The sequence below is a fragment of the Oncorhynchus mykiss genome, chromosome 14 (genome assembly GCF_013265735.2).
Source record: "Oncorhynchus mykiss isolate Arlee chromosome 14, USDA_OmykA_1.1, whole genome shotgun sequence".
Lineage (NCBI taxonomy): Eukaryota > Metazoa > Chordata > Actinopteri > Salmoniformes > Salmonidae > Oncorhynchus > Oncorhynchus mykiss.
The window spans coordinates 9,828,227-9,847,009 of NC_048578.1; the positions used below are offsets into that span (position 1 = coordinate 9,828,227).

The 18,783-nt window shown below is 42.0% G+C and overlaps 1 protein-coding gene across 5 annotated transcripts in view; it reads right to left on the minus strand.

Moving 5' to 3' along the window:
* The window catches only part of LOC110488756 (fibroblast growth factor 13), a 202,976-nt gene that overhangs the window by 24,844 nt on the left and 159,349 nt on the right, over nt 1-18,783 (minus strand). For 4 of the 5 annotated variants that reach the window (XM_036942898.1, XM_036942897.1, XM_036942900.1 and 1 more), the window contains 2 exons: nt 10,810-10,920; nt 1,877-1,980 (listed from right to left, as the gene is read on the minus strand). In XM_036942898.1, coding sequence (XP_036798793.1) covers nt 1,877-1,980; nt 10,810-10,920 — 215 coding nt within the window. Of the gene's footprint in view, nt 1-1,876; nt 1,981-10,809; nt 10,921-16,260; nt 17,255-18,783 lie in introns of those variants that run through there. The other variant, XM_036942899.1, reaches the window with a different exon arrangement.

The following is an 18,783-nucleotide window of genomic DNA, read 5'->3' on the forward strand; positions in this document are numbered from 1 at the left end:
AAATTGTGAAATCCACAATTTGGAGAGTTTTCATGTTTGTACCTTGAGTGTACAAAACATTAAGGACACCTTCCTAATATTGAGTTGCACTCCCCATTTGCCCTCAGAACAGCCTCAATTTGCCGGGGCATGCTCTCTACAAGGTGTCGAAAGCGTTCCACAGGGATGCTGGTCCATGTTGACTCCAATGCTTCCCACAGTTGTTTCAAGTTGACTGGATGTCCTTTGGGTGTTGGACCATTCCCGATACACAGGGGAAACTGTTGAGTGTGAAAAACCCCAGCAGAGTTGCAGTTCTTGACACACTCAAACCGGTGTGCCTGGCACCTACTACCATACCCCGTTCAAAGGCACTTCAATATTTTGTCTTGCCCATTCACCCTCTGAATGACACACATAAACAATCCATGTCTCACGGATTCAAAAACCCTTCTTTAACCTGCCTCCTCTTCATCTACACTGATTGAAGTGGATTTAACAAGTAACATCAATAAGGGATCATAGTATTCACCTGGATTCACCTGGTCAGTCTACACTGAGTGCACAAAACATTAAGAACACCTGCCCTTTCCATGACATAGACTCTCTCTCTCTATAGGATGGAGGGAGTGTGCCATGGCTCCATGCAGTCCACATACTGCATCTGTTTCTTCCAGATGTCAATGTCACCATAGTAACCCGGCATTTTAGCTCCATACAGCCGGTCCGGAGGGTCAGCCGCAGGGAGGGGGGTACTTGTGAGAGCAAAAAAATCTAGGTTATGTTATAATACTTTTATTGGATCAAATGGTTGTGTTATGCAACAGAATAGAGGATTCTTAACTATTGTGTGTGTGTTCTACTGAGGATGGGCCTCTGGGAGATAACACTGACAGAAGATTTAAAAAAGAGCATTCCAGAGCATGAGTTAATGTTTCTGTTCTATATGGTACCAGGGAGAGATGGTTCCAGTTTGGAGTCGGAGGGACAGACACTGGTCTCTATACAATGAAAACTGTTGACACAGCAGATACTGTCTGCTATGTATCATAGGTATCTTTCATACAGAACTTAACCTTGTGACCCATTCTATATGGGTTGAAAGGGGTGTATCTTGGCTATAAAAGACCTTTGTACTTTTGTCTCGGGGCTCTCAACGAGACCAGCCATCATTATCATAGAGCACTCAAAATCATTTCACTTTATGTGTGTGTGTTGTATTGACCTGCTCCTTATTAATAAGTGATTCAAGATTTAGTTTAAGTATAACTCTGACTTGTGTGATAAGTATGTCTCTCCTCATTTGATAGTAAAGAAATTAACCACCACAGTACTATGGTAACATAAGCACAGGGCACAACCACCCCACCCCACCCCAACGCGCTCGCTCACGCACACACACACACACACACACACACACCTCTTATGCCCTCATCACTACCAGTGTACACCCATCATCTGTATGCCTGTAAACCTACACACACTCACATTCTTACATTAGCAGGCATACACACACTCATCACCTCCGCCACAACAAATCATGCTGCCAGCTGGGCTTGCACACCCACTCTAGCCACCTGGTGAGAGAGGCATGGCTGGGGCACAGATGGTAAACAACTGGGGACATCTGCTTGGAAACATGTCATGATGGTGGGAGTATTCTGCATGCACTGCGATGATGTAGTATTGACTATGCACTGCAAATGGGTTTGTGCCAGAAAGTAACAGGGAGAAATGAAGGAAGCAATATTTCTTGGAGGTAGTTCTTAATGATTGTGAGGTTAGGAAAGGGATTGAGACATTTGCTGCAAGCTGACCAATATGGAGCCCCTGTGTTCTACCAGGGAAAGCAGGAGAGGTTAGCACTGCTGTGAGAATGTGTGTTTGAGAGACTTACTGATGTGTACAGGAAGCCCTCGCTGTTCATGGCCAGGTAGAGCTTGGTCTGAACTCCCTGGATGGCCACCACTCGAAGCCCCACTGGAATGAGGTTGAATATGGCTGGGGAAGAGAATCAAGCTTGATTTATATAGCACATTTCTGACATGGAATGCAATGCTAAAACAAATAAAAACTGAAATATTTACTTCACAACGAACATAAAATTATTTTAAAAAAGAATAACAATTAAAAACTAAAATAATTTAAAAAAGCACCCTAAGGAAAAGCAAAGCTTTTTTAAGATATCTGTCACGGACCCCTCTGGAACTTTCATTACGCACACCTGGCCCCTATTCCCACTGATTGCATTTGTATATAATTGCCCTTTGGTTTCCATTGGTCAGTCGATTATTGTTCCAATGTCCGTTGGTGCATGTGAATACCTGTGCTGTGTGTTTTGGACTTTCGTGCCCTTGTGGATTGTGCAGATGATTACAGTCTCGTTCCGTGTGTTAATCATTGTGCACGTGGGTTATTTATTCGAGGTACTCCTCGCTCTTTTGTTTGGGTTTCAGCCCTGTGTTTTTTTATAGTATTTGTTTGGTCTTTGTCCCTGTGCCTTTACACGACACGTCGTAATTTGGGTACAATAAAATTTAAAAAAATACGCATTCCTGCGTCTGTCTCCCGAATCATTTATATCAGCGTGACAATATCTATTAAATATTGTCCACAGGACTCGAGGGACCTACTGGGAAAGAGAGAGTTACATTACATTTGTTGACAATCTTGTCAACAAATGGAGGGAAAAAGTCTAACTTGTGAAGAATATTGTAGGCACTCTGTTTATCCACCAATGAATACTATTTAGCGAAATCATGTCTCAGTCATATATTTAGATGGAATACTGAGACTATGTTGTAAACCGCAGCAGGTAACACAGTGTCGCCATCATAGGAACAGAGCTAATCTAAGTAGAAAACAACGTAAAGCTAAGACTCCTGCCCCCGCTATTCATGCCAACCACATCCTTTCACTCTACCCCAGTCCACTTAATAGAGTTAGCTACAGTAACGCTTAGCTTAGCAGGCTAAAGAGAGACCTCCCTCAGCCCGGCTCTGTCCTCATATGCCAAACCCGCTCCCACCTTTGTCCTACTGTCACCGAGCTAGCCAGGAACCTGACAATCTCCCCTGGCAACACTGCATTCGTATGCCAAGGGATAGAGAGGCAGCCCGCCACCACAGAGGACTGCACTTGAACTCCGGAAGAGAGGGAGTTTTCATAGTGTGAGCAGTGGGTGAGAGAGGCAAAAGAGGTAGTCTTAAAAAGGTTACACAATGCTTAAAACAAAAACTCTCTCCTCTTCTGTCCTGCCTGGCATTAATTGTGCACAGTGCTGCCATGCTGCCACAACCCTCTAGTAACAGAGAGCAGGGTCAATCTGTGCTATGGGATAGAGACGGGCACATCTCTGTGTGACGGGATTTAGACTCGGGATGGGAACTTTTTTACATCTTTATATTTTAATATCCGAAAGGATGTTAGTATTGAAATACTTGCGAGTGTATAATTTTTTCATTACGTGCGCCTCGGAAAAAGACATACCATATAGCCTCCACACGTTTCACACGAGTAGCTTATTGTTGTTGGGACTACAGTCAGAGACTCCATGATTAGCAACATGAAGTGGGAGATCTTTAATCAATGCAAAATGGAATTACACTTTTTTTCTACTTGACATATACTGCACCAAACACCTTAGTTAGATGTAAAATTGTGCAACTAAAACAAAATTTGGCAAAAATCTCAATCATTACAGATTTCTTGAGTTATCTTAGATTTATTCTGAGGATTTTCAGGAAGTGAAATAGGCTTCCTTTTCTACAGTGTCTCATGGGGGACAAACATCGTTAACCAAACGTGGAATCGGTCAGGAAACACACCTCCAAGACTGAAATCACGTTTTTCTAATGAGCAACAGAAAAACACACGTGCCAATCGGCGTGTTCAGTGGCTCTTTAAACCTCCCTCTTTTTTTGTGTTCTAGGCAACCGCCCACAGGAAGTAATGCAGTCTGGAGGTACGGTGGATTTTCAGAGAGCTTGTAGCTGATACGTTTGGCGAGAGCACAACGTTAATGTGGTTGTTCTGAGAAAATAATATGGATGCCTGCCTGCTGGACTGTGTTGCTTCCTATACCCCTTTCGTTTTCTTTGGTTTGGTTTGCATGTTTGTTCTGCGATTTTAATTAGCGTGGTTTTTAAAGTCAAATAATGGACATAGAAGAACTGAGAAGTGAAGGCAAAGTAGGGGTAACTTGAAAACAAATATGGATTGATGCTATAAACTCAATTGAAATGATTTATAGAGAAAGTAATGACATAAAAATGAATGTATGAAAATAGATGTCTTTGTCCACCTCTATTTCACACTGCCTGGTCAACCCAGATTCTAAGAACCTGGTCAGTGCTCTACCATGTGACATAAACACTGTGCAGGTGGTACTTTAGGTTGATGCCATGAATACACCTCGATTTCTCCTCCTCTATTTCCTCCATATCTCTCCTCTCTTCCCTCCATCTCTCATCTCATCTCCTACCTTTATCTCTCCACCTTCCTCTCCTCCCTTCATCCTTCCCTCCCTGCCTCCCAGAGCTCCAGCAGACCCACCAGAGCCCTCCAACCTGAGCCACATCTGCTGCCTTCTACACAGAGATAACTGATCTGGGATCAGCTAGCTATGTTACTTACTGCTATTTTCAGAGTCTCTGTGTGGTGTAGCTGGCTTTCACATAGGTGGGCGTACACTTACTGTACATGATTGTGGTAGGAAGTACTTTGTGGATTGTATATGCATGTTAGTTTAGTTGATGTAGCTAAAGTGTTTTTTTTTGTGTGATGTTCCCTCTAAGCTGCGAGCGTGCACAGGCGTGCAGTAGCCTGAGACTGCGGCACAGAGCTCAGAAGAAATATCAGCCCACTGAGAGAAGCACGAGATTGTACTTCACTTAACTTTCCAGAGTTTTCCCGATTAGTTAACACTATCAACGTTTCCCTTTACTTTGGCAATTGTGATCGAATCAACACAATATTAGCACCTTTCAACGCAACATACTGAAACAAAACGAACTATGCAAGAGATGTTGTAAGAGATGTTGACAGACTACATCGGAGTAGGATTCTATTGTGCACAACTCTACACAGACCAGTGTGGCATAACCAATCAGAGCTGCAGTAAGCCTATATGCAAATAGACCATTACAATATATGGATCTGTGCTATTTACTTTGAACTGGACTGTGTTTACAGCTGTGGTTGTGAGTAGATGCGCTTGTTTTGAGATAATAGCAAGAGCTTCATGTAGCCACGTGCACATTCTGTTCCTATCCTTTGCTAGTTAGTGAGTTATTAGCCTAGTTATAGATCATTTGTAGTCAGCAATAGGGGCGTGATTGCTTCCTACAAGAGCACAAAACATGTACATTTTTAGCCATATTTGAAAAGCAAGTTAGGTAAAGAGCTTTTTTTTTGCCTTAAAGGGGCAGTGTTGTATTTCGAGACAGGCTTGAATAAGCTAGGTAGCATAACAAAAGGCAGAAGGCAGAAGGTAGCATAATTTGTCTGATTCTCTGTAATAATGGTATGGGAATAATAATGCATTTTCTTTTGTAAAGTGGTTTCTTGCATCAAACAACATAACATGTTTAGTCACTTACTTGTCTGAAGGACAAGTGAAGAAACAGGTTGATGTCAAGCCCTGCATGTTTTTTTTCAAAAGTCTCATGGAATGTATAGGCATTGCACACCACACATTGGCTGCTACTGTAGGCTGAATGATAGAACAGCTATTTCCATGTTAAAATGTTATGGGAAGCATTTTTCTCCATTATTTTTTATGATAAGCCACTCTGGTAGGCCAACATTATGGTCAAAAAGCCACAGTAGCCTACATGGCCACTGTTAAAGCTATAACTTAAAGCAGGTACAGCCTCAGTGTTCACAGTAAACGCGCAATGGAAGTCGCACAGATTTTTCACAACCTTGAAGTTTGCGCTCAGCAGACCTGAAATTTGCTCAGTGCCCAAAACAATTAGAGGGAACATTGCTCATTGTATAGGTGACCCCATTCCTGCTACAGCTCATCTCCCTGCAGCACGAGGGGATCCTTCCACTTAGTAATACTCCCTCTTCCAGTCCCAATCTCTCTCTCTCTCTCTCTCTCTCTCTCACTCTCTCTCTCTCTCTCATCTGACTACATGAATATATCCACTTAATGTGTTTCTCTCTCTCCTCTCTGTCCTTTTCTCTCTCTTTGTCTGTTCGCTGCGTGCTGAGACCCGTACCCACGACACAGACAAAGCTGCGGTAAACTTCATTTCAGGGGGATTACCAGCCAATCAGCCGCCAGGGATTTTTCGAGAGGCGAAACTCAATTACTTCTACCTCACATAACAACCGAGGTGCTAGAGAAGAGAGCGGGCCAGGGCTGAGTACCCGCACCACACACACATACAGAAAAACACGCACGCGCACACACAGACTCATTACCTCACCATGACCTCTAGCCTGTTCTCTGTCTTATCGTAACCACTGACGGACATGGCCATCAATATGACTCTTTTTGCTCTGTCATTGGTCGGCAGTGGCTGACACAGTGACAAACTTTCAGATTCCCACTGACCTTTAGGTTTGAAAATCCCATTTACAAAACACACTAACCTGAGCATGAAGTACATGTTTCTAAGTCAGTGGGTTGTGACCTCCTTCAACATGAACATAAGCGAAAGAGACATGCTCGGGCCTCATAGGAGACTGTAACTACTTTATTTTTAAATACATTTTATTGTATTGTTCTACTTCAAACCTTCTGTTTCTGTACCGCATGTCCGAGAACCATTCTCCATAGGAGATGATCATGAAGGAACAAGGCAGTGCTACTGAACCCAGGCTCAACGGGCAGAGCTCAGATCATCAGCATTAACATTACTGTTCTGGTCTCAACGTACAGAGAAAGGGACCAACAGATTCAAATCTACCTGACGACACAGGCTTCGCCTCCCAAGCCCTGGTCATTAATTAGCCAATTAGATCGATGTGTGTGAATCTTGGCTGAAGGGTATAACCCGATTGATTGAGCAGTGTTCTTTGGCTGTTATTATACAAGATTAGGGTCTGTCTCTTTAACTCATTGTTGTGACAGTGAGGAGAAAGGGGTGGGTGAATTGCCTTTAAGAATGTCATGAATCAGAGTCCCTTTGGAAACAAATTAGTGTGCATGGGTGGTATTTAGCATAATGTTCAGATCATAAAGAGCTAAAAACTTGTGCTACAATGTATAAAAACATTGTTTTCATGTAGGAGGGATTTATTGACTCAACACTTGTTATTAATTTGCCTTTAATGAGGGCTGCCTGATTAGTAATATTATTTTGATATGTCGAATAATTCTATGGCTCAAAAATGACCTGCTCAGGTAAAGCAAAAAAATTGGACTGCTCTGAATTTGGTAAACATCAACCAACACTGCTGTATATTCATAAGGGTGCTACCGCAGCAATGTTAGAAGACTTGTGGGTGTGCGTGCGTTTGAGTAGGTCCTCCCCACCATCACAAGACACCAGTAGCACCAAGAGGACTATGCTGCCGTCACCATGGAGACAAGAGCACCCAGCGCCTAACAACTCTATTTTTGGATGGGTGCAAACGGCTTCCCTTTTCTCCCCTTCCTATTCGACCAGGCTCTATAATTTGTCTCTCCCAAATGTAACTGTTTTGGTTGGGAAAAGCATGCCAATTGTTACATAACTTATATCAATAGGTAACTGTTAATGGCTCTATCTCACTAGCACTACGAGAAAAGGGAGTGGATATGTGTTGTGCCTCCAGTGATTGTGTTGTGTTTGGTCTCTCTTCTATAAACCAGCTCTCTCCCTTCTATTTTATTCATATCTCCTTCATCTCTCCTCCCTCTCTCCTCCAGAGAAGGCAACATATTAAAACCAGACGATTACCGAGTCATTTATTGCTGCGGCTGACAGGCAGGCTGCACAGAAGGGGTGTTAATTTGTGGGATAGAAGTGTCATCTGGTTTAAGTGACTAATTTAATATAGTCGGGGCTAATTTACAGTCTCCCACAATGCGACAGTCGTTTAGTGTCGGGGTGATGGTGATGCAGGCAGCGGCAGGTACTGTATGACATCAGTGCCCTGACGACAAACCACATGGCGCCATCTGAGGCACGGGTGCCGAGCGGGAAGCTCCGGAGTCGCGCCAACGCTGTGAGGGCATGGCGCTCTGGGACTGGTAATAGTCTACCTAACACTCTGCCAAGGCAACTCTGGTAAAGCGGTTATCAAGACAGGGTAGGACTGTGTTCCTATAACAACAGCTGTCAGTAGGCAGGTTTCCATTGACCCAGGTTTACTTGACAAAAGCAACGTCGCCCAAAAAGCGTTGCAACACGTGTAATGGCAACGGCAGATATAGGAGACATTATCTAAAGATCGAAAACATTTTTTTTTAATCCGTTTGACAGGGATGGATTTTTATTTTGTCAAGCTTTCTTTATTGCGACAAAATTATAATCGAAACTTAAATGTATTGTTGAATAATGTTTAAGGTACACACGGGGCACAGGACGTCAACACGTAACTATAATGTTCCACTCTTCGAAATCTATTTTTCAACTAGAAAAATAATGTTTCTTTCCAGGATCCCTTTCCTGACTTTCAAGAATGGCTGAATTGTTTCGCCTTGTTTTTCTGGTTGGCTGGATACAGGTTTCACCAGCCAATTTTTCTGCAGGCTTTAGCGGGCTACTTGAGACATGACACCGATAGGTGGGAGGGCGTACAGGCTGTAACCTATTTATTAATGCAAATTGGGATAATTGGGTCATGGAAACACTTCAACCACTACATTTTTATTCGACACTGGGTTTTTGATTATTTTTTTATTTTTTTAGGTGTGATGTTGTTATGTCCATCTGTTTTTATCGACACAAGATTGTTAGATGGAAACACACCATAGCGGGAAATTATCTAATATATTTGTTCTATGCAAACTCTCTAAATATGGACAAAAAAATCTCTGGACAAGTTAATGGAAACATAGCTAGTGACCTCTTATCTTAATGTTTGTTTTTGTACTGAGAAGTGTCATAATAACCAAGTTTCCATCCAACCTTTCAAACAGCAAATTTGTCGGTAAACTTTCCAAATGTCAAAGCAAAATACGCAAGACAAGGTGGGATCTTTTTGCGTCTGTAAAAGTTATGTGAGAAATGGCGGTGGAAATGGCTTTTCGCGCAAATATTGATATAATAACCATCCTATGACGTAAACTTAGAGTGAAGCGATTATATGTTGTGTGGTCCTCCCATTACGACTCGGGAAAGCATGCAGTTTATTAGGCCACAGATAAATTAGGATGAACTTCACAGGGTTGTGAAAGTGCATGGCGATGAGCTTGATGCTCCTTTCCAATAAATATTGAGGGTCTTGTTCTGGTGACAGGATGATCCATGCCTGGCTGCAGTTTGACAAATAAAAATGATCTCGCCATTATCCATAATAATCTCATCACTGTATCTGAGAGCTGTTGGCTAGAGTGCACATGCCAGGACCAGAGTAGGCACATTGGCTATATAAAGCCATTTTCTTATTGACAAAACAACCAATAGAGTTAAAAATGCGATGGAAACCCATTTGACATAAATTCTTTATTCGGTACATGGGAATTTAACAGCACAAGTTATTCTTTACGTGCACTAAAACATCACGCACAGCCTTTAATCCATAACAAATTAATTTGATGGAAACACACCTCTTGTTTACTGTGCAGATTTGATCGTTTTTATGCAGATTTGAGAATATTCACATGAATATATGTCACCAATTGGATGGAGACCTACCTAATGACATAAAATTATTGGAAATCCAATACTGTTGCCAGCAATAACAGTCCTGGCATAACAGAGCATGAGCAGCTGTCAGTCAATAGTCACTATGTGGCAATCAGGATGAGTGCATCTCTAACAGCCTGCACAGAAAACAAAGGGATCCCATGCGCAGAGCCCTCAAATATCCATCAGTCTTGTCTATCTAATTTATATCTATCCACTTGCATTGGATTGTGTTTGGGCCTGTTGAATGCATGCTGTATTTTTTTAACTATCAATCTCTACTTTAATCTGCCCATAGAAAATCAGGGCACCCTGAGCAGTGGGATTAATGATAGTGAATTATCAATACTGTGTGGATTACAGAAAACCTGCTGTTACTAAAGGAGGTATGTAAGAGATTAAAAAAAGCCAATCAACTGTACTGAGGCCATAATACTATCAGTCTGCCTAAGCACAATCTAATGCTCCATATTATTGCCATCAACCACTTTCTTTGCTATTGTTCAGTTGAAATCTCAAAGGATTTGGAAAGCCTTAGGAATTCTAATTCCGATTAGGGATACAAATAGACTGAACTAAATAAGTATATCTGTATGAGCGAGCGAGGAGATACGCAGTAAATATCTGTAGCAAGGGAGAGATCTCAAATGTGATCCGAGCTAGAAAGAATGTCAGCAACGACTTAGTACAGTATGCAGAGTGTACAGATCAAAGCTGTGCTTCTTCTTTGAAACTGAATCAGCAAGGAAGTGTCTCCTTGATGTATTGTGTCGTAGCACTCTTTACTGTGTGTTGATGCACAGTAACTTCCCGTTGACAGTGTTTATATGTACAGAGAAACAGGATGGTGAGAAGATGGGCTAGTTAGATTGATAGGTTTGTATTAAATTTGACACCACCAAAAAATAAATAAAAGGGACAACATGAACTTGTCCAATAAGAAATGCTTCTTTCTTATTTTCAGTTTGCGTTGCAAAATGTTTTGCTATGGTGTGCCCTAATGAATACACATCCCTGGTGGCACGGAGGAGAGGAGACTTACTGTAGCCATTGTCCTCCTCCTTCGTCCCGTCGATGGTGCCATCTGCTTGCAGCTGCAGGTGGAAGCCCTGTCGACTGTACAGCTTCGTCACGATCCCCTTCAACTGGGGTTCTGAGGGGAGGAGAGAGAGGGGGAGGGAAAACAGGGAGGGGAAGAGAGGGGGAGTGTGAGATTGGAAACAGGCTCTGATTTTGCATCAAAGTTGCATCAAGATGCTGATGTAAATTCTGTTATCAAGATGCTGATCTAAGTTCTGTTATCAAGATGCTGATGTAAATTCTGGTATCAAGATGCTGATGTAAATTCTGTTATCAAGATGCTGATGTAAATTCAGCTATCAAGATGCTGATGTCAATTCTGTTATCAAGATGCTGATGTAAGTTCTGTTATCAAGATGCTGATCTAAGTTCTGCTATCAAGATGCTGATGTAACTTTTGTTATCAAGATGCCTTATTTACCCATCCACCAGCCATGTATCTTATAACAAGAGATCCTATCCTATAGAAGCCTGGCACGCTAAGCTGTAGACTACAGTAACTAACCAGTCCCCCAGTTCTGCTCCCAATAGACCCAGCATAGCCACATTCTCAGCTCTCCAAAGGCTCAAGAGACCAGTGCAAACACATCCCTGCTGACATCTATAAGTTCTAGCCATGGATACTGGTGTATGAGCAAACAGTTCCTGACTAGAGAGACTACAAAGGAAGTATTGGTTTATTCCAAAGGGGAATGTGGCTACACCGGAGAGGACTAAAATAAGAATATGTGTTTAAGAGTTAGAGTAAATAATAATCTAGGATAAGCATTGCTTAAATGTCAACTGTCTATATGATGTTTGTGTGTTCCCTAGCAAAAAATGCCATGTTTTAAGAATTGGGGTATGCATCTTTATTTTCTGGTGTAATGGAAAATAATTTCTGTCTATCTATGCCATTGGTGCCCAGGACGACGATCCTCGATCGCAAACTTCTTTCTAGTAGACTGCATAAAAGTTCTCAAAATGTTTCCACTAAAAATATATATTTTGGCAATTCACAGCATTACCATCAAGTCTGCTTAAAAATAATGGGGTCCACAGTTCTGATGCACTGTATGTTTTGCTTACCGGTTAGCTTCTTTCTCGAATATTACTACACAGACAAAATATTTTTTTTAACTGCTTGATTGACATCAAATTGGACGAACCCGCGGCACTATAGTTGCTAGATGTTTTTTCCCCAACTGTCGCTACCATAGCAACCGTCTGAAGTTAGTACGTTTACATTTCCACGCTTGCGAGACCTGTAACAGACCTGTAACAGAATATTCTTTGTTGTTCCAGTGGTAGTTGTTTTTTTCAACTTTTTTTTCTATGAAGTTGCGGTGAACGTTTTTAATACATTATGACTGCTGGACCAAGCAGCAAGAAACCGAAAATCTACCACTTTCACAGTGAGTGGGAGGAAGATCATTTTTTCACCACAACAAATTCAAAATGTGTGTGTCCGATCTGCCATTCAAACGTAGCTCTTGCTAAGAAGGGAAATGTCGAGAGGCATTTCAAAACGGTTCACAAGAAATATGAAAGTGACTTTCCAGCTAAAAGTGAACTACGTATGAGAAAAGTAAAAGAGTTGAAGTCTCAACTATCTGCCCAGCAATCGATCGAAGGCCCAAATCAAAATCAAAGGCAGCCACAACTGCGTCATATACTAGCAAAGCACAAGAAACCGAAATGGTAAAAGAGACCTTTTTAAATGCAGCAGAATCATCGTTTGATGATTTAAAAATAAATCAGAAATCATTTCCGCTGTTAAGAATGCTCAGCTATCCAGAAATACTGTTATACAGCGCTGTGAAATGATGGATGAGGATTTGAGGGAGCATCTTAAAAAAGACAAACGAGCGCATGTTCTTTTCACTTCGATTTGACGAGTCGACAGACGTGATCGACCCATCTCAGTTGTGCATTTTCATCAGAATGGTGTTTGAATATATGACTGCCAAAGAGGAGCTGCTCAAAATCACATCGCTGAAAGGAAAAACTTGAGGGGAGGACATTTTTGTGGCATTCAAGGACTCTATTAATAGCACTCAGTTACTTATTTACAAACTTGTGTCCTTAACTACAGACGGAGCACCAGCCATGACTGGGCGCATCAATGGACTCATCAAGTCAAAATACCGGTCCACTCTAACAGATGATCACCTGGACACCTGCTTGAGGCTAGCAATCAGTAGATATAACCCAGACTATGCAAAGCTTGCTGACAGCATGCAGTACAAATCATCCAATCAATATGGTGAAATTATATTTAATACTGCCGAGGGGGGTGGACCGCGTTAGAAAGTAGATCCTATGTAACTAAAGTGTTCCTGGACAACTTAGAGCACACTCTTAAAAAGTACAAATTCTACTAGCCAATTAGATTACCAATATCATTAGTTAATAAACCTGGAACTGGCGTGTTAATGATTACACAATCTTGACATTTGACTTTTTCCATGTCCCTGTCCCTAGAGGAGTGTCCTTTACTGTGGTTTACCACACATTTCATCCTCCCATTCACCTGCCTTACCTTTCAATCCTGCCATTTCTACCCTCACAAAGGTTACCGCCTGGCCGATACGCATGCTTTGACTATTTTTTTAGCACCGCTAGCTCCCTATTATCTGAACCTTTCAAGACCAATACAGGAGGAGGCTGACGTCCTTTTCAAAGGCAGGGTTTTTCACCAAAATGTCAGTCTATTTTTCCTAAGTAATCTGAGTGTGATGCTGTGTACTGTAGCCATCTGGTTTCATGTAATAAGGCATGTTCTTCAATGTTAGCATTGAATGCATATGTGGGGATTGGAGGAGGAGAATGCTTAGAAGACTTATTTATTTGAAAATGTCCACGCTACCTCCAAAACACACATCCACAAAGGTACAGTATGTATCGGAGACAGGGAAAGGCACCATAAGGTGAATTCAGTGCGCTGCCTTTTCTACCAGGAGACATGCTCAGGGACCTCCTCTCACACCCAAACACGCTAAAACCTCTCTGCTGCCGCTGAGGCTCCACATGTGTTACGTAAGCCACACACTGCCTGTCCTCGTCCCTTTCCGACTTCCCATCCCACCTCAGGGTGGGGATGAGGGGTGATGATAGAGGGTACTGGGTGGTATCATGGTGTGTGTCCAGTTCTGATGAAACACTGCAGGGTAGCTTAGCCCCGGCTCCGTAGCGACGCACCCTCCTCCACTCCCACCTCCCTAATGCACTTAGAAAACAGCCTGTGAACTTGATGGGAGAGGAATTAACTGGAGCTCGTTTAGGTCTGAAAGTACAGGGCTGAGTCACGCTCAACAAACCTTGGCGGTGCTCATTAACCAGGAGCCAGGTTCAAGTAGCCATGTAAACATCACAGAGAACCAGCCATATGGTAGGGCTGGGATCTAGCAAGGCTAATGTTAGGAGATGTTAGGAGCCCCATGATCAAAAGCCCAGCTAATGTTAGGAGATGTTAGAAGCTAATGGTCAAACGCAGACTGAGGTTTGTCTGACTATTGCGTGGCTCCCTGGCTGTGGCTAGGTGCTGTAAGCTGCAGTGGGTGCTAAGCCTTCATTACTATATTAATCGGGCCTCTGAGAAATAGACTGCATGGGCCACTCAGGGACTCTTAGAGCTCCCTTGGGATTCCTTATCTGTTTTCGGTTAGAGCACTGCTTTGAAGTACATCCACTATACTGCATTGGCTGTACAGGAAATGTCCCTGGATCCCCCCCCCCCCCCCCCCCCCCCCTCCGTTTTAAAATCCCAAAATAGAAAGTGTAATACATAATGAAAATGTGTTAAACTTCAAATGCTGGGTGTTTACTGTACACCCTGTGTCCCATTATAGTACTTCAAATGCTGGGTGTTTACTGTACACCCTGTGTCCCATTATAGTACTTCAAATGCTGGGTGTTTACTGTACACCCTGTGTCACATTATAGTACTTCAAATGCTGGGTGTTTACTGTACACCCTGTGTCCCATTATAGTACTTCAAATGCTGGGTGTTTACTGTACACCCTGTGTCCCATTATAGTACTTCAAATGCTGGGTGTTTACTGTACACCCTGTGTCCCATTATAGTACTTCAAATGCTGGGTGTTTACTGTACACCCTGTGTCCCATTATAGTACTTCAAATGCTGGGTGTTTACTGTACACCCTGTGTCCCATTATAGTACTTCAAATGCTGGGTGTTTACTGTACACCCTGTGTCCCATTATAGTACTTCAAATGCTGGGTGTTTACTGTACACCCTGTGTCCCATTATAGTACTTCAAATGCTGGGTGTTTACTGTACACCCTGTGTCCCATTATAGTATTTCAAATGCTGGGTGTTTACTGTACACCCTGTGTCCCATTATAGTACTTCAAATGCTGGGTGTTTACTGTACACCCTGTGTCCCATTATAGTACTTCAAATGCTGGGTGTTTACTGTACACCCTGTGTCCCATTATAGTACTTCAAATGCTGGGTGTTTACTGTACACCCTGTGTCCCATTATAGTACTTCAAATGCTGGGTGTTTACTGTACACCCTGTGTCCCATTATAGTACTTCAAAGCAACATATCTGCATAGCCTTTTAGAGGCTTTTTTGAAGCTTGCTCATTGTGGATTCATCACAATAGACAGAAGAATGGTAATGATATGTAAAGACCACAAACCCAGTGGGCTTTTGTTATGCATTAAACCTGCTTAGCTGGCTCCATTGTCCTGGTCCACCTGGGATTACATGAGCAGACATTGAGGTATGAAACACCAATATAGCATATCCTTTAGGTCAGGGATCATCAACTAGATTCAGCCACAGGCCGGTTGTTTCCTGAGCGGATGGTCAGGGGTCCGGAACATAATTACATATAATTTGTAGACTGCAAATTGACGGCAAGAAGCCCAAACAGGATATAATATTTTACTAATACATAAAAGACTGGATAAACACCAGCAAATCAGCTCCAAGTGATTTTAATTTTGGAAATCTGTTCAAAATTATTCCCACACATAATAGAGAGACACGTGATCCTATACAAATGTATGCAAGGTTTAAAATAATTATGTCCAACAATTTAAAAAAAGACTAGAAAACTTGGGGGGCCAATTAAAATCAGTGGTGGCAGGCCGCCAGTTGGGGAATCCTGCCTTAGGTCGTTAAGTACAGTCTGAAATGTCATAAATCCAACTAAATGAACAAAAACACATATCTATAGGATACTTACTCACTGTCTTTGCTGGGCTCTAAAGGTTTATATATATCTCTCAAATCTAATAATTGTACTGTTATCCTATATAGCCACTTCGTTTGCCCAGTTCCCCTAATATTTGGTGCACAGAGCAGAGTTGGTGAAAGTGATGAAACAAAGAAATGGCAACAATAATCAAACATATGGATTTTGATTGTGATGGTCTAATGAAAGTATATCCAAACCAGACCTGGTCGCCTCCGTCTCCTCTTCTTGGAGCCGAAGAGTTTGACCCGAGAGAACATAGACAACCGACTGGGTTTGTTCTCGCATTGCTTTGTCTTATTCGGGCTGCTAACGCAGCGGCAGGCATTAGATTTCTCCCGCTCCCTCGCCTGCCTTTTCTGCCGAATAAGGGAGCTGGCTATCGCTGCAGCCATGGCCAGTTTGACGGGTTTCCCGAGGAAACTATAAAAAAATGTTTCGCCTCTACCTCTTCCTCCCGACCGTAGGACTTCTACTTTAAAATCTTACTCAAGGCGCAGTGGTCATCCAAATAGTCCTCAAATGCAAAGCGCAGTTATTATTCGTTAATTGTGCAAAAAACATGACATTCTGCATTTAAAAAATGCAGTCAGTGCATAAAAAAGTACCTCCACTCTTCTTCAAAATTCTGGCAATTATATGTTCTGTAAATGTATAATTTGTCTGATGGTTTTGTTGGGGGTAGCTTGGTAATGGTGCATCTTATCTCCGGAAAAAATAAGTTCCACTCTCATGCAGCACATATAGTTTACCAGAGCGCGAGGTATTGATCCTCCAACTGTGTCATTTCCTCAGCATCATAACTAAATACGCGCAGCATTGTTCCCCTAAAAAGCCGGTTTGAACCATCCCACAAAAGCATGGACCGTGCACATCAAGAGTGGCGCAGAGGCAGGTGGTCTTGAACGGCGCTAAATGCGCAGACAGAAAAACACCTGTTAGAGAACACAGAGAGAAACATTCCAATGCTGATGTTTTTTTCTCTTCTCTTTTTGGTAAATTAATCTCCCTCGTCACTGGCAAAACCCTGCTGGTACTAAACCTGTTTAATATGTAGCGACGGGTGAGGTGAGAGAGACTAGGTATTATGGAGATTCCGTTAGTTTTTCCTCTCTTGTTCAAGCGTGGTGACAATAGTTAATGAAATAAAGCTCTTCATTCAAATGCAGAATCAGACCCTAGTGCATGGTACAGTCTCGGCTATACTGCTGTGCTCTGAGGGAGCATACTACCCAGGCGCAGAACTGGCGTGGGGGCGTAAGATTCTGGTACCCTCTCTCACTCTGTCCCTTCATTTATTCAATAACCATTCAATGAGTATGCCAATTACGCCTAACCATTAAACATACGAAAGATTCATTAAAAAAGTTGTCATACAAAAGATTCATATATATTTTTCAGATGAAATGATATCACTTGCAGTAAATCACAGTCTACCCTAATTAATACAAAACACAGCTTCCTTATCATGCATTGTCAATATACAACTACAAAAGTACATTTTCTGAAGACAATTTGGTGTATTGCTAGATTTTTTCAAGTACTTCTTGTTTTTAAATAAGTTATAGTAGTGGTAGTGACTGCAGTAGTAATGGTAGCGACGGGTTATATTGGCTGACTGGCTGATTGATTGATTGGATAGGAATGCCTGAACATGTGAACATTGTTTTGGTGTCTCTTAAAAGATTCAAGAGTTACCCTTGGTGGGTTATTTTTGCACATTTATATAGTTACAGTTGATACAAGTTATTTTAGAATTTGAAGTTAGAATAGCCTTAACCTGAGAATATTGTTTTGATATCTCTAGCTATTAAGGTTTAAAAGTTACTGTTGGTCAGTTATTTTCTGCAAATCAATGCAAATATATATAGTTAAAGTTGGTAAAGATTTTAAAGAGTTGGCAGTTAGGATAGCCGGAACAAGTTAAAGTTAGTTTAGTGTCTCTAGCTTGAACGTTTCAAGAGTTAAAATTATTGTTGGTGGGTATTATATGTAAATGTATGCACATTAAGTAATACTTTGTGGTGCGGACCAAAGCTAGACCCTTGCTAATGCGAACCAGAGCTAGCTAGCTATGCCCAGGACCAAAGCTGGACCAGAGCTAGTGCAGACCAGAGCAGTAGTAGTGGTCAGTAATTGTGTTGTTGTGGTCAGTAATTGTGGTCAATAGTGTGGTTCAGTTGTTGTGTGGTCAGCAGTTGTGTGGTTGTGGTCAGTAGTTGTGGTCAGTAGTTGTGTGGTTGTGGTCAGTAGTTGGGTAGTTGTGCTCAGTTGTTGTGTTGTTGTGGACATTAGTTGTTTGTCTCAGTAGTTGTGGTCAGTAGTTGTGTGGCCGTGGTCAATAGTTGTGGTCAGTAGTTGTGGTCAGTAGTTATGGTCATTTGTTTTGGTCAGTCATTGTATTGTGGTCAGTAGTTGTGTGGTTGTGGTATGTAGTGGTCAGTAGTTGTGGTCAGTCCTTTTTAGGTTGTGGTCTGTAGTTGTGGACAGTAGTTGTGGGCAGTAGTTTTGTGGTTGTGGTCAGTAGTTGTAGTCAGTAGTTGTGTGTTTGTGGTCAGTAGTTGTGTGGTTGTGGTCAGTGGTTGTGTGGTTCAGTAGTTGTGTAGTCAGTAGTTGTGTGCTTTAGTAGTTGTGGTCAGTAGCTGTGTGGTTGTGGTCAGTAGTTGTTTGATTCAGTAGGATGTGGTCAGTAGTTGTAGTCAGTAGTTGTGTGGTCAGTAGTTGTGTG